This window comes from Temnothorax americanus, unplaced genomic scaffold (assembly GCF_048541705.1).
Source record: "Temnothorax americanus isolate GAGA-0224 unplaced genomic scaffold, ASM4854170v1 Scaffold32, whole genome shotgun sequence".
Taxonomy (NCBI): domain Eukaryota; kingdom Metazoa; phylum Arthropoda; class Insecta; order Hymenoptera; family Formicidae; genus Temnothorax; species Temnothorax americanus.
This window is the reverse complement of record NW_027509464.1, coordinates 1,557,744-1,580,683: the sequence shown is the minus strand read 5'-3', so window position 1 is coordinate 1,580,683 and position 22,940 is coordinate 1,557,744. Positions and strand designations below refer to the sequence as shown.

General features: G+C 42.8%; 1 protein-coding gene across 42 annotated transcripts in view; it reads right to left on the bottom strand.

Moving 5' to 3' along the window:
• The window catches only part of Shot (dystonin-like protein short stop), a 101,649-nt gene that overhangs the window by 45,082 nt on the left and 33,627 nt on the right, over positions 1-22,940 (bottom strand). For 24 of the 42 annotated variants that reach the window (XM_077413153.1, XM_077413155.1, XM_077413133.1 and 21 more), the window contains 11 exons: positions 21,578-21,637; positions 20,347-20,436; positions 19,839-20,009; positions 15,504-15,518; positions 5,057-5,336; positions 3,868-4,321; positions 3,405-3,662; positions 2,155-2,728; positions 1,961-1,984; positions 1,301-1,774; positions 17-1,222 (listed from right to left, as the gene is read on the bottom strand). In XM_077413153.1, the coding sequence (XP_077269279.1) occupies positions 17-1,222; positions 1,301-1,774; positions 1,961-1,984; positions 2,155-2,728; positions 3,405-3,662; positions 3,868-4,321; positions 5,057-5,336; positions 15,504-15,518; positions 19,839-20,009; positions 20,347-20,436; positions 21,578-21,637 (3,606 nt within the window). Of the gene's footprint in view, positions 1-16; positions 1,223-1,300; positions 1,775-1,960; positions 1,985-2,154; positions 2,729-3,404; positions 3,663-3,867; positions 4,322-5,056; positions 5,337-7,483; positions 7,705-8,540; positions 8,821-9,699; positions 9,951-15,503; positions 15,519-19,838; positions 20,010-20,346; positions 20,437-21,577; positions 21,638-22,940 lie in introns of those variants that run through there. The other 18 variants (XM_077413159.1, XM_077413175.1, XM_077413138.1 and 15 more) reach the window with 8 other exon arrangements.

The following is a 22,940-nucleotide window of genomic DNA, read 5'->3' as shown; positions in this document are numbered from 1 at the left end:
TGTTCGCGCTCCCTACCTTGGTGTTCTCCATCTCTAATTTTCCATAGGATTCATCGACAAAGTCCACTTCGTTTTGATACGAGTTCTGATATTGCTGCGCCAATCCGTAGGCCGTTTCAGCGCTGCGCAGTCTGTCGACTAGCTGTCCGCAAACGTTCGTCCATCGCGCGTTCAGTTTGTTGACCTCAGCGTCCAATCTGTCCATGTCGCCGTGCGGACCACGATGATTAGGTCTCGATTTCTCCACAAGACGCCTGGCGTTATGCGCGTCTTCGTTCAGTTGATCCACCGAAACTTGCTGCTGCGCGATAGCGTTCTGGAGAACCATCAGATCCTCCAACACGCATTGCAAACCTTTCACGTCCGATGGTAACTCGCCGAAGGAGGCCAACTTGATCTCAAATTCCGAGATGGCCGCCGTATTTTCCTCAAGGCTGGACAGCACGATTTCGACGCACTTCAAGCGTTCGATGTACAAGCTGCTCAGGTTCCACAGGTGATTCCATTTGGTCGTAATGTTGTCGAGCTTATTCCTCATCGCCGGGGTCTTCAGAGTGATTCCACGGAACGTCTGCTGCATTTGTTCCACATCCGGCGCCAAGCGTTGCAGACTTTGCTCGTAGTCTTTGTGCTGCAACACCAAATGTTCCAAGCTGTCGAGGTCTCGAGGTAGAGGCGCGGCTATGCGCGCGTTCAGAATTCGCTCGGCCTCGTCGAGTTCCTGCTGAAGCGAGGACGCTTGATCGTTGAAAATGCGTCCAGCATTCTTCGATTCCTCCTCGGCCCTGGCGCGCTTTTCAAAATCATCGAACAGCCGATTGACATCCGCCATCTCTCGTTTCAATCTTCTGAGTTGCGGATCCGCCGGATCTCCCTCCGATAGCAATTTATCCGCGTCTTCATTCAGCGCTTTTCTGATAGCGGTACGTTGATCCTGTTCCATCGCCAAGAATTGCGGCAGATCCCAACCCTTGACAACCTTGATAGTCGCGAATATCATGTTTTGTCGTAATCTCAAGTTCTTTCGTTGCCAGAGAGCAACACTTCTGTCATATTGTCGTCTCAATCTTTCCGCAGCATCCAGTGCTTCCTTATCGGGAGGTTGCAGCGCGAAACAGACACTTGGCACACGAGATTCCACTCCCTGCGTGTTCTTGACGCGCCATTTAACTCTACCGGAAGTATCGTACAACGTGCACTGCTCTCCTTTTTCGATAGACATCTACAAAAAGAGATATAGATAAGAAATATGTATACTTAAACGTATGTATTTCACTTCTCAGCATTAAGAAATACTTACTACATTAACTTCCTTGTAGGTACAAATGCAAGTGACCTGTAACGGTCGCGTGACAGGTTGCTTGCGTTGCTTCATAGGCACGATGTCCTTTGCTCTCTCCACGAGTCTCTGTACGTGATCGCCATAATTATTATGCTCCTCGCGCAACGCTTGCATGCCCTTCAAAAGTCGTTCTCCTTCGTCCAATGCGAAATCGGATTGCGAGTAAACGGTATTCAATGTATCGTCCTGTTTGGAGATCCACTGTTCGGCCTGCTGAATATCTTTGAAGAATTGCTGATTTTGCGCGGCGTGTCTTAGATGTACCTCAAGGCAGAGAGTAAATTGCAGTAGCCGGGCCCACTGATTTTGCATTGCGGCCATGTATGCTTCGATTGTTTTCGCCGCAGGATGATGCTGAAGAACCAGAGCCTCACCGCGATCTTGCACTGCCGAACACTGTATGTCGCGCTTCTCCAAATCGCTCATCAAAGACTGCAAATAAATAATAAAATATCTTATTACTTATATAGAATATTGAATTAAAATTTATATTAAAAATTGAGATCTATAAATATAATACATAAATTTGTAATTAAAAATTTAAACAAATAATATCTAATAAAATAAAACATTAGATCAGAATATAAAAAAAATGAACATTTTTGTTGCATATTTTACCTCTATACCAGATCCATACGTTTGCTTCACAAAAAAGATTTCCAATTAATTCAAATCAACTAAAGAGCTATATATCACATATCGTAAAGGTAATTTAATGACATTGCGTATCAGTTGTTATGTGGATCTTACAAATCACGAGAATGGACTTTATCATTTCTACTCTTAAAAAAAGTCGCTCAATAATGACCAACCTCATAATATTGTTCGATGCTCTGCACATTAAGGTTCTTGTCGCTCCAATCACGCGCGATTTCTGTTTCCTCCTTTGCGTTCAACCAAACCAATTCGCCAGTAGCCGATTGTATGAAATCGTGCAGGGTCTCCAAATCGGAGAGCCTCTTATTCGATACGGCAAGAAGCTCAGCGTAAAGCTTTTGCAAAGTACTAAGATGCTGGTTGTATAACGTGAGTTCCTCGCCGTGAAAATTGTTCTTCGCTTGCACGCATTTGTCGACCTTGGCCTGGAACTGATCGATGTTCTTGTGCTCTCGACGATGTACATCCAATTCATTTTGCACGCTAGGCAAGTCTGATCCGTAATCCGCTTCTTGTAGATGCTTCAATTTGCTCTTACACCAATCTATACAATCGTGCAACGCGCGGAAGTGTGGATTGGTATCAACCAATCGTGTTTCGTGGACGGTAGTGCGGTGTTTCGTGACAACACGCTCCTCCACGGGGAAGGAAACCGCAGAGAGCGGATGTACCAAACGTCTGTGCAGGAGAGATCGTACTGCAACCCATCTTTGATGCAATTTCTGCACTCTGAAAATGCAAATAAACAAGTTTCACTTAATTCTTATTATCCTAAAATCACGTTATTTAATATTGTATCAATGTACGTCATTAGCTATTTACTTATTTGAAGATATATTTTGACATGTGATAAACTTGAATAAAAGAAATCTTATCGGGTATAACAACATGTTCAAACATGTCCCGAGATATTTGGAAAGTCGCTAAACACGATACGTGCATGACTTGATTTTCGAAAGCTGCATCGTCGTGGCGATGGAAAGCGCGCTAATACTTCACTCATTAGCAAAGATTACGAGAATAGAAACAATGTAATTATGCATACGAGAACAGAGCAGACATGCACGTAACATGCAAATAATTCTTAACCCTTCACCCGCAAACCTGGGTCATTTATGTCCGGGCGAATATCAAATGTAGTTGTAACTTTTGAATACAAATTATGTGAGAAAATTAAATTGTTTATAATTTTATGATTGATATTCCAAAGTGAAACTTTGAAACACCTTCATAAATTTTTTCAGATTTTTTGCAGCCCTTTAACACTAAAAAAACATCAGGACCCAGGTTTGCGGCGTAAAGATGCCAAAAAACCCTTTGCGGGCGAAGGGTTAATTGCGATATCGATATTCTAAGAGTGTGAATTTTTAGTTCCTCATAACTCGGATAAAAATGAATGTTTTACCTCTTGTGAAGCTCGGGCGCCTGACTGTATCTACCTTCCGTAAGAGTGTGCACATCAGTAAATATATTCTGTATCTGTGTTTCCGTGTTGCGTATGTCCTGTTCCAGCAGATCCACCGCGTGTTTCGCCTCCAAAGGATGAAGGCGATCAAGCCTGCGTGCTTCGTCCTCCACACATCTCTCGAGCTCCTCCAGTCTGTTGTCAGTCGTTTTCATCTCGCGATGCACTTTCTCGGCGAGTCGTTGCAGCCGCTCGAGTCTGTGACGTACAAAGTACACTCGTATATTCATATATGTACACACATACAAACGCGTTATATATATATATATATATATATATATATATATCATAAATTAAACGCGTGTGTGTGTGTGTGTGTGTGTGTGTATATATATATATATATATATATATATATATATATATATATATATACACGCGTTTAATTTATGATAATCAAACTTACCGTTTAATTTCATCTATAATAGCCTGCTCGCGCTCCTGATGCAACATTATCAAGCGATTCCAGTTCTTGTCGATGACATCAATATGCAATTCTGCTTCCATGTCCACCACTTCGCCCACCGTTTCGAAGGACTTTTGCAGGTCTCGGAAAATGTGTGTCAATCTCTGTTTGTCCCTGTATCGCGGCGGCACCTCCTCGTTCTTGAACTTCATGCTGTCCGCCGCTAGTTTCTTCATCTCGATCAGGGTTGGCGGGAAGGCTCGCTCCTGCATGAGGGCCATCTTCTCGCGGATCCACAAGTGAAGCGAACTCGCGAGCTCGCGATATTCCGCGGACCGTCTTTGCGCCTCGACGTCGAGCAGAGGGTGAATGGCCGGCGGCTCCGGGAACACGTCGTAAAGCGAGGAGATGTACGTAATCAAAGACTTCTCGTCTGGTTCGGGGGTATCAACATCTGCGTAGAGTACATAAAAATCCTTGCGTAAGTCACGCCACGTGTGTGAATATAATAAATTATTTCTCACTAATCTTCTTAAAATCATCATTAAATTCTAGACTCGTCATTTTTAATAATATTTGAAAAACAAAAGTAATTTTGTCAACGCTAATAAAGTAACGATATTTGAAAGATAAAAAATCTAGATGTTATCCATCTCTATTGAAAAAAACCCGGTAAAATCTATCGCAAGTCATATCGAATAATAGATACGATCCGTAAACAAGTTTCGCTTTTCCTTGCAACCTGATACCAATGTCAGATACCTGCGAGACGCAAGTATAGAAAGCATAATTACGACGACTACCGATGGCGCGACGTTACGGTGTACGAACCGAGACCGGAAGCGATTCTGGTCAGGTAACCGTGACCAGAAAGTACGTGCACCACGCTAGAACCCGCGGGAACTGTTCCACGCACAGAGCATACATAAACGAGGGAAACACAGGTAGGGCTGTACCCGTGAAAGACGTCTTTGTAAGATGAAACCACAAGAGCGGCCCAAGATAACGCGACGATAAAAAAAAAGTTAGGACACGAAACACGCATCTCGATATTTTTTTGCTTCGAATTTTCAGATAAACGATGCATAAAAATCATGATCGGAGCAACTGTCACTTATGGGTCAATGTCAAATAGTTTTAGAAATAATTAGGGCATTGCAGCACGTTTGATCGGATAATCAGTCGTTACCTTCTGGATCGAGAAGCCTCGTAACACCGTATTCGTGCTCGGCGACGTAGAAGACCCGATCGAGCCGCTCTCGCGGCTGGCTTGAACGCGCGGTTCTCCAGTCGACCAGATCCGGCCGGTTCCTGTGGAGAAGAGCGCTGAAAGCCAGACCGTCCCTCCAGGAGCAAGTGAAATCGGTCACCTGTACACCGGGATATCGGGCCGTCGATCGTCGGGCCCATCTCAAGAGGGCCTCGCGTGCCGTTACATTCGGTTCCTGACCAACCACTATGTCCGATATCTAGAAAAATAGAATAAGATTTTCTTAATAAAATACGCAATAAAAGTTTCTTAAAAATATGTGGCATTAAAATAGATATTGGTTCGCCCTTCGATGTATCATTTCACGATGTTTCGGGTGCTGCTGTTTCAACAAATAACGAATATGGTTACAGTTAACGTTCGTTGCAATAATCATTTCAGATTAAATGGGAAAGTTCTCTTGAAGAATAGCAGTCTTTAAAACCTTTAATTAGTAACACTCGAGGAACATTTACATGTAGGAAAGCTACATGTACCGGTTTCATTAAAAATTATCAAGCGTAAAATTATGCGCGCGTTATATAATGCGTAGGTATTTGCAACCTTCCATAGTTCTATTTTCTTAGTTGAAAGTTAATGGAAACTGAAAGTTACAACCTTTCGAGAACTATTGACATTTTGCTTAGCCGGCCGGCGCCGGGAGAACATTGGTCACGGCATCAATCGATTTTAGGGTATCGTTTATTATTACACTTCCTTTTTTTAAATAATTTCTAACGTTATCGTATTCTAACGTATTCGCTAATTTTATTTCAGCAATGCCGAGACTCGTGTCGGCCATTGACAGAATAATTCTGAAAACAGCTGCGTACATAACATGTCTTCTTTTCTATATTAGAATAAGAAAACGAGTTTTCACGTCACAGCTCTGAACGGGGTTATCTTATCACGTATAGATACACGCTATATCGCGCCAGTAAAGATCTTCTTCCTGTATTTCCCGGCTTACTCCGATTATCGACAATCGAGTGCTGTTGTTACCTAACGTATTATTTATTACGTTTACGTCAAGTTCACTGAACCAGCAAAGTCGTTTTGCTTACTTTAACATACGTAAAATACAGCGGCTGATAAAATATCTACATAGATGCTCCTCGGCTATGAATAAAATCATTCAGGAGAAGATGTGCTGTTTCAATAATAGCGTCACAAATCTTTTCTGTCTTAACGTTTAATGCAAATTTCGATAAACTTTATTTTTAGCCACGTCTCTTTTACATCTTAATCATATTTCTTCTTTTTTTCTGTTAATTTTAAGATATCTCAAGTTCGGTGAAGAAGAACATGTCTCATAGCTTCGCGATATTTTTAAAATATTTCGCACTTGATCTCTCCTAGATGTTCAACGCGATGAAAGCACTTCACCGCCTGGCTGGCTACCAAACTCGCTCAAGTAGTGAAATAATAGAGACAAATTATGCCACTGGCAATATACTTGACATTGGCACCGACGCTTAAATCGAGATCGCGACCGCTCGAGATCGTTGCCATTGGCATTGATAAAAGCAGGCGTTTGTATTCGGGTCATCGTGTGTTTTCTCGCGGCGCGCTCGCGATACGAAATGCGCGCTATTCGAATGGGTCGTCCCGTGCCATCTGATTCCCTAACGCCTACGCAATTTGCACAGCAACAGGTTGCAAGGGCTGCCCCTCGGCGTAAATCGTTCGACCGTCGCGCGATTTGATTTATCGAGAATACCGGGCAAAATACCGAAGCACACGTTCAACGAGCATTGTCGGCGATACGACGCGACTCCAATCTCGAGAGAGAGTGCATTTGGCCAAGCCTCGTCTGTCACAATTGAGTAACGTCGAAAGCGGTATCGACAAATAAGTGGAAACAACTTTTTCGCCGAGTTTCATTCTTCGTGTCGCTGGTTAACACGGCAAGGTAACCGTCCCGGCCACAGCTTGGACGTCACGAGAAAAAAAAAAACACTGTCTCCTTCGCGGGTTAATTGCAGGGGCGAAATAGCGGATTAAGTGGAACGGTAATAGAGCTACGAGACCGAAGCGAGCGTAAGTATCCGCTCGAATCCTAATTAAGGCGATGCATCCGTTGTGATGAGAAAGAGAGAGCGCTTCATTCGAATGAGCGTTTAAGTCGAACACTTCCACGATGAGTTTCAATGCAAATGTCTCTGCCGCTCGAAGTGTTCATGTTCATAGCTATATTTGGCTTATTTTCAGCTGTGAACGCATACGCCAGGTATCCGCCAATCTTCGAAGATATTTTTCGACGATATAAATCGATCTGTTCGCGATTAGTCCTCTTTTTGATACGCCAGCGTTTTAATATTTAAACCAAGAGATTGTCTGGCAACTTTTCCACGCAGAATCGCTTACCCGCACAGTTTTCGCTCTCGTTGGAACGTGCCGGGTTACGGTCATCGTCGACGAGCTAGCATCCTGCAGGTACTTAGGATGGGCGCGTTTCGTCAGGTCCTCGGCGACGCTACGCTCCTCGCCGCGCGTCAAAGTCGTCGTCTTGCGGACGATGCGAGTGACGATGCGCTTCGTGCCGTTCTCACCGCGTCTCGATGTTTTCGTCGATTCGATCGACGAACCTGAGGCAGCGCGAACCGAGCGATACAGAACGTCGAACGAGAAAAGAATCGTGCGATCCAACTTGGAAAAGGATTCGTTCTGACGATGCGCTAATTTGAAAATAGTGCTATCGAGCGAGATCGCTCGCTACGCCAGCTATCGTTGCAAACATCTATGCCTAATCGCTGTTTTTCAAGCGCGCCGAGACGCAACATTGTCTTAGCCACTAACAAGGAAAACACATTAGCCATTTAACTGCGCGGAATACGGCAAACTGCAATTGAATTTGGTACGAATGAGGTGGAAGAGTCTTTAAAGTCACGATGACGCAACGGTTTATTATACCTCGCTGAGAAAGGACAACCGGCGCCGGAGAAGGCACTCGCGAAAGAAACTGCTGCACGTCGCGTTAGCTCTGCCAGCGATACCGAGCATTAATGCAACTCAAAATCGCAGGCGCATAATTGCACCGCGATATATTCTTAGGCCATGTGCTACATATTCCATTATATGTATAAGACTGTTTATTTTCTTATCACCGAGAGGAGCGAGTCGTAGTTATACGCGTAGAGACGTGGGAGACACGTTTCGCAATTTCTCATTGTCTCCGTAAAGACCAATTAACTGAAGATCGCGATCTCCCTCTCTCGGAAAGAGATTAGTTTTCAGCTAATTGGTAATTAGTATATTCGTAAAATCATCGCGATTCCTCGGCAGTCAACCTAACTTCCAACCTCGTGCAAATCAGTCAGAGCGGACCGCTCTCTCCTGGCGACCCGAGGCGCTCTCCGCGAACAGCGCGAGATTGTCAGAGCGAATCCTTTCCCTCCTATTCTCCTCGATTTCGATTTACTACCTAAGACCTCGGTCGACAATTGGCGTTTCGTGTGTATAGCTCGCAGATCGTCGGCGGACCGCGTTCCCGTTGGGCTAGGTGAAACGCCGTCACGATCGCCGTCCTCCCTCGTGCCCTGCACGAACAGCCTGCCCCCCTTGCTGAACCGATAGATCGACATTTTCGTGGATCACGAGGCACGGTATCGCAACACGTGCGTAATCGCCCTTTCCCCTTTCCCCGCTCTTCCCTCCGGGGTCGTTATCGGATCGAGGCGTTCAAACCGCGACTCGTTCGCGAGCTGCAACGTTTGTTCATTTACATACGTGACACAATCACCGCGTTGTCGCCGTGCGTGCACCAAACCGCTCGCTCTGCTCGCGTATTTTCCTCGAGAATACTACGACAATTCGCGTTATGTCGATATTCGCGTATTCAATTCGCGTTCGCGACGCACGTGTTTTAACCAGATGAAACCGCCTGACTGCCTCGTATTTGCCCGGCGCGAGAATTTAAGTTCAATGTAAATACCGTCTAACAATGTTTAAAGTGATAATAGCAAAAATCGTGGACTCATATATTCCCACCGTATATTTAACGCCAATTAAGTACGATCATGTGATTTCGAGTCTGTTTGTCCAATAGAATCACGATCACGCGGTGCAACGTTCTTCAGTGTCGACGTGGGACGAAGATTGAACAGTTACAGTTAAACGTGCGACGAGAATAAAGGTCGATACATTTTGGCGTTTCGTTTTGGAATCAAGGAAGAGATCGGCGATACGGTCGCCGGCCTGGGACCGGAAGAACCGAGCTACAATCGCTTCGACGTGCTTTTATGCCGTACTCTTCATTAAGGCCGCGAGACCATTTGGATCCGTCATCCATCGGGGCTATACTACTCGCGACAGTCGCGAAAAATCGATCCGCGGCCGCTGGCCTCTAATGGTGTCTCGCCGGCGATCCCGGCGAGGTGAAGCATCGCGCTAACTGTAGCTCGTTCACGCCGGCAACGTTAACCAGAGCCAGACGCCGGTCGCCGCAAAGCGGAACCGCGCCGCGCCGGTTCGAGACGGCACAGCGAGCTGTTGGGTGCGTGAACGCATTTGTTGCGAATGCATTCGCGGCGGCAGCGTGGCGACGAATGTTTGTGACAGCTCGCGCTCTTGTCAACACGCACTCGACGACGTCACCATCGCGACGATTGACGGACGATGTTTTCTTGGATCTTCCGCGTCGCGAACCGACGGCCGGGCGACCGCGCGCGACGCAATCGCGAGCACTAATGTGGACGTAGACGTGGACGACGACGACGACGACGACGACGACGGCGACGGCGACGATCGAGAATGATGATTTTAACTGACGACGGACGAGCAACTATGCGCGACACGATCGCCGGACGATCGCCGCGTAGCATCCGGCCGTCCTGGCGAGAGTAGGCCAACGAAATGCGCACAGGTGAGAGACGTTGCCCCCTCTCGCACTTCTGTTCCCCCTTCTACCGTCAACCACCCACCTGGCGCTACCTTGCGCTCCACCGCGTCTCGTCGCGACGCGCCGCTATGTACGGCGCGATGCTTTAATGACGCGTCCGCAAGCCCCCCTCTTCCTCTCGCTGATTAAGAACTGGATCTATACGTTCATTTTTTCATGCTGAACTATTTTGAAATTTTTTTCGACATTTATTTATTTAACTTCATCATTTTTTTTATCCGTTTCCGACAACTTCGAAGAGTGTCTCGTCAACGTGTATTGCGTCCCCCCACCATATTTCCTCGAAGTAGCGAAAAGAAGGGTTAGCGGAACGGATCGTTGACGCGCTCCACTGTACATCGCGAGCCGCGAGATCGAGATCGATCGCGCATGCGTCCTTGGATCGATCGACTTCGCGCCGCGCCGGTGGGGTCCGGTAATACGATCGGCGGAGACTCCGGCGAGGCTTCTTCCTCCTCCTGCTCCACCGGACGTCACCGCCGCACGTCCTTCCTCCTTTTCCTTTTCTAGAGATTTTGCGTTCCGCCGGCGCGCGAGAATACACGTATATAATGCGTACCCATATCTTAAAGCGTCCCACGGCATTCCACTCGTCAGGGTCTTAAACGGTACCGCGCGCATAATTCACGCGCGTGAGCGGTGGCGTATGGTTATCCCGATATCAAGGTCGTGCCGCGATCGGGCACGCGACCTTGGTAAAGACCGAGATTCCTCGGAACGGACCTAAAAAGGAAACGGAGCGATCGCAGGGCTTTCGGTGACGTCACCGGCGGCTCGTGTCTCGGTTTCGGGCGCAACTGATAAGCGTCACGGCCAATAAGCGCCGCGATGATAATGATAAGGAAACACGAGAGATTCGCGAGAAACGAGACGAGAGCACTCGCAAGATCGAATGTTCACGCGTATAGAATACGAAAGAGTTAAAAGATAAGATATAATTACATGATGTAACGTAATAGAATAACGTGATGTAGTGTAGCTCCATATATAGCTTTCCACGCTCTAAATTGATAAAAATACAAATATTTGAAAATAAAAATACACTGGATTCAGCGATTATGTTTCCGAATGCAGCATGCTTTCAGGGAAAGAAACTAAAACTGGAAAACTAAAAGAGAATTATGTTAATAGAATTATATAGAAGAATTATATATATTAATAAAATAAATAGTTATTCCAGAGATCCACGTATGAGAGCGGAAATGGAATTTGCTCCTATATAAAATGCATGAGATGTATAATTCATTTGCATCCGTCGCATTGGCACGTAGGACTTTTAACGATCGCAAACAATCTCCTCGTTTGTGGAACAGCGTGGGATCCGGTTTAGGGCCGTGTATTCGATATATAAATATTTAGGAATGTAACGAGCGAGGTCTTCATGTTAATAAGCTGTTTTGCGAACTGGAATGTCACGCTACGCGGATAAATCGCGCATGGAAACGAGCATCGATTTCGATTCGCGTGGACCAAACGTGGTAACGTCGATCCGAATGAGATAATTACGTGGTAGCGCGATCCTTTTATGCCGCTCGAGGGCGATCGAGATAATGGTATGATGGAAAATCTATGTCGTAATCGCCGCCGATAAAAAAACCCGACTTCCTCGTTAATAGTGTTTTCAAACGTAACGATGTATACGCGAGACTTCGATCCTATCATCCAATTCAATTGTCGGACGATCTTGTCGTTTTCGGGACAAATCGTGATCGCGTGTCGTCGTGACGTCTTCTATAGAATGCCATAAAAACCATTCGGATAGCGAGTACAAACGATGGGAAGGAAAAGCGACCCACTTGCGCGACTTTTCATTTTTTTGGTGCCCTCCTGCGAAGTCTGGCCTGTATCCGTCGAACCAAGATATGGCATAAATTGCCAATAATAAAATAGAACGTAAAAGTCTGTGTATGCCTACACTTAAATCATTTACGTCGTACCTTTAGATATTTGGCTATTTTATCGGACAATTGGCAGTTGAATCAGAACGATTAAAAACAAATGCGGAAGGGAGAGGGTAAGAATTCTCAGACGGTGAAGTGCACAGACGATTCCGGCCGATATGGCGCACAATCGTGCCTTCATTGCAAATTTATACGCGTGTCGGCACTTGGAGAAACGGGCCGATGGCCGCTGACGAGTCCTGACGGGAAAAAAACATGATCCGAGTGAAAATGAAAGGCGGAGGAGCGAGTTTAGCGAGCAGAAAAGAGAAGAAAGTGAAAATGTACTTTCGAGATTGTGGTAGCGACGATTAAATGTCCTTGCACTCTATTAAATTTCATTCTACGACAAGAGAGATGTTTTATATGTATTGGCGTCTGTTAAGAGTACGCGAAGTATCCCATTTCAAACGAGTATGAAACAGAATTTCTTGGATAAGTTTATCAATTGTACTTTTGAGGAATTGCAATATCCTTAGCCACGTCGAGTCGCTGCGACTGCGTTAATTAAATCGCGGTGTGCAGATATTATAATTGCGGTACAGCGCCCGTGGCGCTGAGCTTAAGCTAACTGCACACCGAGATCACCAGGCGGATATGAAGTCATCGCACCCGAGGCTACTTGATTCGCTCCGTCGTGGCTTCCGCCGCCGGCGTCGTCGTGGGTACGCTAATTCGTTGCCTTTGGTGCGAAGACGGAATACAATCCAGCCGCTGTAACGCGCACCAGAACTTACGGCTGTCTCTCCTTCGTACAATGGTAAATGAATAAGAAAGTGACAGATAACGAATACAATGAGCAATTTCTCTCCGACAATAATGATAGAAAAGGCTTATAAATAAGCAAACAAAGTATTTAAATTTAAATAAACCTATTGTATGTAAGTGTACGTACGCGGCTAAAAGATATATATATATATATATATATATATATATATATATAATTAATATTTACGTATTGAATATCAACTTTCGCTCGGCGTCAAGGTTAAAAATAAGCAGCGTGCAATTAAAGGCCGTGCCGATCGGAACTGGTGGACTGTCAACCGCTGGAAAAAAGTTTGAATACCGTCACGACACACGACGGATGCCGGTTTCGTGAAAACGGCAACGACTCCGGAGACGGGAGAAGCCTTTCCCTTCGCTGCCGTGTGAAGAGAGTGAAAACTCGTAACCAGCACACATCGAAACCTGTACTTACAGACTCTCAATGGTTTCGCGCAGGTGATGTCATTCGTAATAGCGTCATCACTCGACGTCCTGGTTAAAAGAGCGCAACGAAGCGGCAATCAAATCTTATCCCGACAATGAACATTTCCATTCTCGCCAAGAACTAAAAGAAATTAATCTAAATTTCTAATATATTAAAATTTGTATCAAATAATTAAACGAGAAGTTTTATACAATTTAAATAATTCTAACTTTTTTTTTTGAAGCAAAGAACAATTAATGTAATATCTATTAGATGATGCATAATAAAACATAAGAAAATAATATTGTCAAGTCGCAGTAAAAAGAGATGGCATCCAATGATAAAATTATACGTTTGACGAAGAGACAGTTATGACGAACTTTAGATTTATAGATTCCTCGACGCGATAATTTGCGCGATTGATTAACGAAGACCTTCGACCGCGAACGCGTCTACCCTGCGGAGCTTAATATTGCGATTCAATGTTTTTTAAAGTGGTCGTTTTATTACTGATTCCACCTACGCGATTTTGCCGCGAAACAAATCGCGAATCGCGCTAACATGCTCGATTCCACATGCGCGATCTTGTGTAACAATTAAGCATTTCACATAAGTAAATTAAATGTACCGAGTTTCCCTCATTAAAATCTCTCAGCTATACATACATATATATATATATATATATATATATATATCATTGCGTACCTCGTTGCGTACGGCGATATTGCATCGAATCACGTCGCTGCGCAGATCGGAGGTCGCAGCGTAGACGAGCATGTGAAAATTAGCAAGGTGAGCCGTTAATATTCACGATACAAGCTCTATCTCGACATCAGTCTCGGATAAAAAACATTCTGGGACATTGGCACGTGGCCAGGGAGAAACCGTGAGCATAATAAATCCTGATTTTTTTTTTTTTTTTTTTTTCAGATGCAAGGATATTTTCGTAACGTTAATTAGGAAACGTTGGGACTAAAGCCCAGTTCATCAGTTACGTTGCGTTGATTTTATCGGGAAACACATTTACCGCTCTGTTTAAGAAATTCTGTACAACGGAAGGCAGAAAGTATTTCGTGCATCCGCGAGAATTGAAGCCCAGTTTCACATTCAAATATATCTTCCAGTTCCAATATTCAATATTTCAATTGATATATCTGAATATATCAATATTCAGGTGAACTCTTAAAATATATTTGAATAAAAAAAAGATAAGATTTAAATAACTCGCGTAACTTTTTAAACAAGACAGAGATAACGGAGTAATTTGAATATCCTAAATACGTGCGTAAATAACCAAGAAAAATTTACTTTCTTTCCTCGCGAACAAATCCTTCTAAAGAATTGAGTGAACATTACATTCAGATAGAAGATTTTGCACGAATTTTTAAATAAAACAGATAAATGAATAATCTTTGAATATTTTGAATGTATGTAAGTGTGAAATTTACTTTCATTTTTCATGAACAAGGTAGTTATGATCGAGCGTGGGCATTCAGGTGGGAACCAAGTGGAAAACTGAGCGCTCAATTCATTCGCTCGATGCAATTCCTTTTAATTAAGGAGTATAAATAAAAAATGAGCTTTAGCTCTCGCTATTTTGCCCGCATCTATATCAAACGCGAGTCTTGTTTTTATTCTTATTATTTTTATCATTATTTTCTTTATTGTTCTTGAGATAATTATACACCTTGGTACAATTTTCCTCAAATGTTTGTCGTGCTATAAAATCGTATGCACGTGGGTGTGTATGACGTGTAAATGTACGTGTGTTGTGTTTGGAACCGTGGGTCCGCTAAGCGCAAATGACTGTGCGAATCAGCCATCCGTGCGCGGGAGCTACGATTCTTCAGGTGTAACCGTGTAACTAAAGTCCGTCAAATATAAGAGTTTGGACACCGTCCAAACTTCAGACTAACCATAGTGCACTTTTTAAAAATGTTTAAGTCAGTTTAGTATCTATGCAGTTTATTAATATAAAAATAAATTTAATTCTATACTTTATATGTATAAATATAATTATTCAAATGATAAAGCTGTAAAAATATAATATAAATTTCTTCGTAGTTATAGTTTGAAATATATGGCGCATTAATCAAAAATTGTCTAAGCGATATTCAAACTCTTACTTGAGGAACTCTAACTACCTGTGTGTAACTACCTGTACGAGCCATCTGTGTTTAACGAAGCGATCGTCGCGGCAAGTATCGTCGGTAAAGAAGAAACTAACGCAGATGCAATTCTGCAGTTGCAATAAGATTTTTTGTTGCATTTGCGTAACCACTTTGGTTCCCAAACGTCATCTACACCCCCGCTCGGGGTGAGGGTCATTTAAGGGGTGTAAAGCGGTCGACTTACCTTGCGTCGCCAGCTCTGCGGCGCAAAAGAAAAGAAGAAAATTCACTATTAGACTAGGCGACTGCAGTATAGTTTTATACTTAATATTAAGTATACGTTCTCTCTCTCTCGATTCGTCATACTTAATTATAATTCTGCACGACTCTATCTTGCCTGGCGCTGCTAATAAATCTAACAATGCAAACTAAAAATTCCCTATCTCTCACGATGTATTTTTCTCGCGTGCTTTTCTTCAAAATTTCCTTCTCAAACTCGTCATGAATCACATTGATTATCAAGGAGCCAAAGTATATTTTTAAAGGTTCGCGAAAGTAACAATATCGCGGGATGTTACTGTAAAATTCTGTGCGGAACATTCAAATTATATATATCTTCCAACTTTGCCGACTATGAGGAGTGAGAAAATTATGGAGATAAACTAAAGAAGACCACGAATAAAAAAGAAGAACTAAAGAATCGCAGATGCAAATGATCGTTCCTCACAATTTAAAATTTTGATCTGAAATTTCTATATAATCTTCCTCCTGCGCTCGGCAGAAGCCACAGAGGGGGGCAAACACTAGCAGTCTTTATACGATCGCGTAACTCGGTTACTCGGTTCGCGCCTTCGCTCGGCTTTTTGCGATCATTCGAAAAGAAACGCGTACGATCTCTCTCTTTTTCTGTCCCTCGCCGGCATAAATGCATACCCGATGGGGCGACACGGCAGCGCAGCGCAGCGCATTCGTGACCGATGAAAAGAAATATTCATGAGTGAATACAAGAAGCCGCGCTCGGAGAGTCGCGCGAGCGTCTCGAGATTCGCCGATATCGCGCGCGCGAGAAGTTACGGACAATCGACGTCAATCGCAGCACATCTTCATTCGTCGTGCGCGTCAATAACGATAGAAGAAACTTGAAGCCTGGTACTTACAGTATAAGCTTCATAGGTATTACATGAACTTCGTATCAAAAATCAGGCGGAATACTAAAAATGAAGTTTTATATCGTGGAACACGGACAATCTATAAATACTCACATTTTGATTGGAAACTTACAATTAAAAATGCTCGGTTAATTCTAAAAAGCGCGGGATGCGAAGCTTGACGTCATAAAAAAATTTTGTGGAAAATACTGCACATAATTATACGTACAATAAATTATCGGATCTCACGTTATAAAATGAATTGATAACGAAGGATATCAAAGGGAATATGTTTCAATAATTATAAAAAGTTAAGTTATCAAATACAAATGGACAAGCTATGAAAAATTAGAATAAAACTGGCTTTAAAGTTAATATATTCAAAAGTATAAGAATAAATAAGCTAATATTTACTGGCATGTTTCATTTTATTAAGTAAATTAGAACACGGCACGCGAAGTAATTCGCGATACTATACCTGATGGCTAGTCGAGTCTCACTGAACGAATGATAACGCAACGACCTTGCATAAAAACAGCGCTGCAATAACGAACACACAGGCCACAGAATTGTTGAATTATCTCGAAATATTTAATAAAATTTAATTTCATAAAATAAAATTACATTAAATATTCATTGTATTTTAATAAATGATTTGTTATTGCACATTCTGCACTTCGTTTTGTCGAGTAATTACTTTTACCTAAATAATAATTAAGTCCGTTCAAGATTGAGAACGTTTTGGAATAAAAATACTGTTACTTGAATTTTATTTTTAACTGACGAGAGAATTTATTTCAATCTAACAGTATTGTATATAATAAATGTACATTATTAATATCCAAATTTTAATTATTACAAATTAAACGTAAATTATTTCTTTTTTCAGTAATAATTTGAGTTTATTAATTGCTCAATTTAAAAACAAATATGAAATTTATGATTTGAAGAATAGTTTTCTCTCTCTTCGTGTTAAATAATTTTAATACTTTAAAAATGTTTTAGATTTTAACTCAATGTTTCTTACGTAAATAATCGTTCTCTTCTTGAAAAAATCTCCGGAAAAATGTTACAAAAATAAAAAAAAGTATTGGTACGTACATACATGAGCTTCTCTCGAGAATCAAAATTATTAAACCACGAGAACAAAGCTCAGACTGTGGTAAATACAAACCTCTCTGAATTCCTCAATGAAATCGCAGTTGCAAATATGATGTAACAAATATCAAATTTAACTTTCAAGATGTCTTTATTAAACCGTATCACATCTCAAGGTTGGTTTCAGTTGAATTCCTCGCGGAAACGTGACTATAAATACGGTCGTCAGTAAAGTCGCGAATGATCGAGATACGAGTGCAAAGATCGAGACTTTCGAGTGCAAGACGGCGCGACGAAGAGACGATTTCTAGACTTCAATGAAAGTAAATTACACCCTTTATACTAAATGATAACGTGCGCGCGCGAGGTGCCCTGTCGTTTTAGATTGAGCAGATTATTTCGTGCCGTGCGGAACTCTCGACCGGTCTCTGCCTCTGCGCGAGGCGAGCCGGCCGCGGCGGCCGTCCTCGCTTTCGCTTTTCTTTGGCAATGCACGTGATTCCGTACGAGCTATATGTACATTCGTTACCGGCACCTACCACAACGTTACATCGAGACATACGGGCTCTAAAAATAGCGCGGGACACAACGCACCGGCCTATCGCGGTATGTGACCTATCGCGGCGTGCGCGACGCTTTGATTAGCGTGCACGCTAATCGCGTCGCCGTATACGTTACGGAATCAACGGACCACTCATCGTCGACGGAATTCGGCAATCCCTAAGTCGCGATTAAAGGGAGAAAGTGAGAGACACTTTTCTATTACAGAAGCTGCAAAGCGGAAGCTCGACGCGTATAAATATCACGTTGTTAGAAGCGGGAAATCGTCACGAGTTCATCGACACTCTAATAGTCAACCTGTCAAGTTTTATGACACAGGCCAGTGGCCGGCGAGATACGAAGTGCAATGGACCGGAGGAACGTTTTGCGCCGCGCGCGCGGCGTAAAATGCATTCGTGAAGGATTTGCTTCGCTATAGTGGGCATCGGTGCGCGTCTCGACGCGACGACGCAAATTATGGGCGGAAGAAAGGCTCGATTACGAAACCGGCGCGTCACTCCGACGACGACAGCTAAAAAGAGAATCTCGGAAACCAATGACTAATCCTACGAATTATTCGCCGCGTTTCTGCTCGCGTATCTTCATAATTAGAGGAACGCACCCGCACCCTCGCGCGCCGCAATGAAAGTCCATTTCGAGCTGTCGCTCGTCGAAAGAGACAGCTCTAAATGCGACTTTCCCGACGTTTCCCGTCTGACCTGGGATATTCTATTCGTGTTGCGAATCGAAACGCGCGGAATAATAATACCGAGCCGTTGAAAACGTTGAGGAAAAAGCTCGGCTTCGCGAGTATTCCGTTCCACGGCAAGTGACCGGGTAGCCGTTTCCAACACGACGAAAGTACTGCCGCGCCCAGTAGAATCAACGTATTCCGTTAGTCCAACGGTACGCGCATGAGTACACAAATGCAAAATACTTTCGACATGACGCCAGCCATGTCGCGACAGCGTATCGGTGCAGCCGATTTTAACAGACTAACCAATATTCATACCGATCATTGCCGTGCAAGTGTTAAAATCACAACGGGCGAGAATAATGTATCGAAACATTTCAAAGGAAAAGTGAATCACTCAACATTTGGAAGAAATCCTTACTTCTCTTTACCAAAAATCTGATATGCATCTAATGTAGATACATTTAAAAGTTATTCAATTCCAGACTGTTTAAAAACGGTCCAAATTTTTCGACGTTTCGATGAAATTATGAGAAAATGTATTATTTCTCGAACGTTCTGCGCGTGTATTTCACTTTCTATCGAGCTTCATGGCTGATTGGCGCATCGCATAATCCGATGGACACATTACAGCAAATTGTGATGGGCGGTGTTTCCATCGTGCTGACATTGCAGCCGCTTCATTTGCATTATACAAACCGTGCTATAAATACTAAATGCCAGAAAATAAGCTGGGAAGAAACTGGCGATTATTTCAACAAGGCGGTAATAACTCGGGAATTGTTTCTAAAATATTCAGAAAACGTCGGAAACCAATTATCGTCTTAGCAAAAGTTGAACTTTGAACTTGGAAAAAAAAAAAATGTAAAACTTGCCCCCCTATCTAATTTCATGTAGATTTCAACAAAATTTCTCGAAACACATAATACGTGAAACTGAAAGAATGTGACGAGCGTGACAATGATGGTTCTGTGACCTCCTCGTTATGGAAAAGTCGACTCCGAAAGATCCGCGGTCAAGGTTCATCGTTATTGCGATCGTTATAACACGGGAGGATCGCGCTTATCATCACGTCTCGCAAAATGGCTGCGCCACTTACCTGGAAGTGCAAGATAATGGTCCATATCAGGCCGAGGGTGAGCTTCGGGTTACCGTCCACGATATCCTCCGCCCGGATGTTGACCAGCTTGATCTTCTTGTACCGTAAAAAATCGAGGGCCATCTGCACGTTCTGCAGCATGTGAAAGCGCATTCGGCCCTTCTCCCGCGGCTGGAAAACGCGAACGGTTTATCGTTAATTACGTTCGATCGGGGACAATTATCGCAGCTTGATCCAATTGTCGTATATAGAGACCCAAAGGCCCTAGAACTAAATGACTCGATGTTTGTTCCATCGACTTTGTTCCCGACGAAGTAACTAATTCGAATTTACGAGGCACCCACGCAAAAAACAGATCCGCGATAAAACTCGACGGTAAATTAAACCTCTATTTAACCTTTTAAGGAGAAAATACATGACTTCAATCGGACATATTAATATATTCTTTTCTCAGATAATAGTAAAGAGTAAATTTCGCGAGAGCATCGCGAGAGAAGCAAATACTCACAAGGCCCTCGCCGGAGAGCACTTCCAGCAAGGAGATGAGATTGTGGCCGTCGCGTAGATCCTCGAACAGGTCTCCGACATGTCTGCTCGCCTGCAACAAATTCCAAAAGGGGCAAGTTAATTACCGCTTTTCACATCGGAGTACACATCTGGCGGCGCAAAAAAAAAATACATCAAAACGACTGACGTAGAAAGAGAAGAAAAAACGGAGAACCAAGTAGGAAAATAAGAATGCGTAAGGGTATAGTCCATCGGCGACGTACTCAAGCGATTACCGTGAATAGAAAATGGAAAAAAAACTGCAGGAATGTCGAGAGTTACGCACGCACAATGTAAATAGCGAAAGCGTAAAATAAAATAGCGTGGATATGAGTCAAATGTGTACAGGTATCGTCGGCAGAATTACAGCTGCTGTTTGCGCATGACGTAATAAAAATGTTAGACACTCGCGGATTGTACTCGAATATTTCTTTCTACGATACTGATGCACATCGCTCATTTGCTGCAACAATGACATAACTCAAAAATTGTCATTTTCGAACTGTTTGCAAAAGAAGGGTGAAAATTCAATACACCGAATAAAGCTAATATATATAGCTAGATAATTCAGTTCCTCTACAATCAGTTATTGCATCAAAATCGCTTTTAAAAGTATTTTCTTCTAATAATAATATTAGAATTTTTTTATTTTTTTGAAAAAATTTTATTGTGTGCGTTATGTCATTGTTGCAGCAAATAAGCGATATACGCGATCCGGTTCGTACGGAGCAAAAAAGTAAGCGCGGCGGTAATTAAACGGGAACGATGTAAAATCATCGAGATGTCTGAAATCATCGTTGTTTCCCCGACCGCCGACATCCGAATCCGATTACGCGCGCGAGTAAACGCATGCTAATTTACAAACCGGTTTTAAAAACACACATTAAGCTCGGCGCATTCGTTACCATATCGGTCGACCAATGGTCAACTCGAGCATGCATTGCGAATACGTCATCATCTTGTGCAGGTGTTAGTCAGACAATGACGCGTTAATAACATGGAAGAGCACTCGTTACAAGGGGAGATCTCTTCGAGGGACCGGGCGAATGGGCGCGATTTACCGCATTCTTCGCTGGTTTTACATAATTGCTTAAATTCGTAACATTGTGGCAGCTGAGGGATCTACAGTGTCAACAAAACAATAAATCATGCATGTTTTCGCGGCCGATAACGAATGAGAGCTATGAACTTACGGTGGGGGAACAGCATGGTTGATTGTTCACAAGGACGCACACGTGTAGGCACGTGTAAGTCTGAAAAAGATAGCGATGAGAACCGTCACCGTGGATTAGTAAGAAGAGCTCGCGCGGGCACGGGCGGATAATGATTTTTTTTTCGGGGTTGACAAAGATGACAGTTGTAAAAAGTACGATATTAAAAAAAACGCGTGCCCCTTTTTTAAAAATTCGTTATTTCCGTGTCAAATATATTTCTGATTAAAAAGTTACTCTGGACTCTTGAAATATTTTCACAGTCAACATAATCGAATTTTATTAGAATTTCTACACGGACTTGTGTATATCTTATTTATAAAATAGGAATTATCCGCCCCTACGCGCGAGCGTGTGCACTCGCGTGCGTCGCACACGCATGCACTCCTGCGTGCGTCGCGTGTCCTGCACAGCCAGGTGAGTAAATGTCAAGCGATTGACAGAACAGCTTGTGATCCGCCTCCCATCCGCCTTTCGTAACCGTGACTAATTGCAACAAGTCGCGTCTACGCGTCTTAAAAGATGATTTCGACGCGTTCCATTTTACGACACATTGCGACACACCCGTTCCTTTCTATCGCGTGTGAATGGGATTAATAGTGGTACACCCGTTTATCGAAAAAGTCAACGATTATATCATACGTGTCGTAAAAACAAACATTGACATGATTCGACCGTAAACGTCGCAATGCGTGCACCATAAAAATACGTTATAAAAATGGCAATCAAGCGGTGGCTTTTTAAAATTCCCAAAGAAGAAAGTCAGTCTGCTCCAATATATACTCCAGTATATAGATTTTTTAATTTTAACACGTCGTAGAAACTCAACGAAATCACTTACATAAATACTTAATTATTATATAATATATAAATTTAAGTACCATATATATATATAATATCAACTATCCGTATTCATTTTCACGTTTTATTAACTGCATTGAAACAAATTATTCCGAACGTAGTTCGCAAACGTTTCCTACCTGTGTTAAATTAATTTGTTAATAATAATCTGTAAAAATTACGTTGTAATTTGTATACTCTTTCTATTAAGCCGCGTAATAACAAACCATGACGGACAACCGTTCGCCAACTGTTGGCAAACTCCGTTTACTTAGAAATAATAAACAACCAACTTCGGCAGTTTTAAAGTTCTCTAACTGGAAGTATTTCCGCTTTCCGCACAAACTTCTTTCATCTTAACCAGTAAAATGCGTTTCCCGAACTTTGCCAGGCCTATCAGGAATTACGCCTCGTGTATAATAAATCCGCAATATATAATAAAAGATTTACATTTGATTTATATAGTAATTTAAAAAAAGAATAAGATAATGTAAAATATATTAAG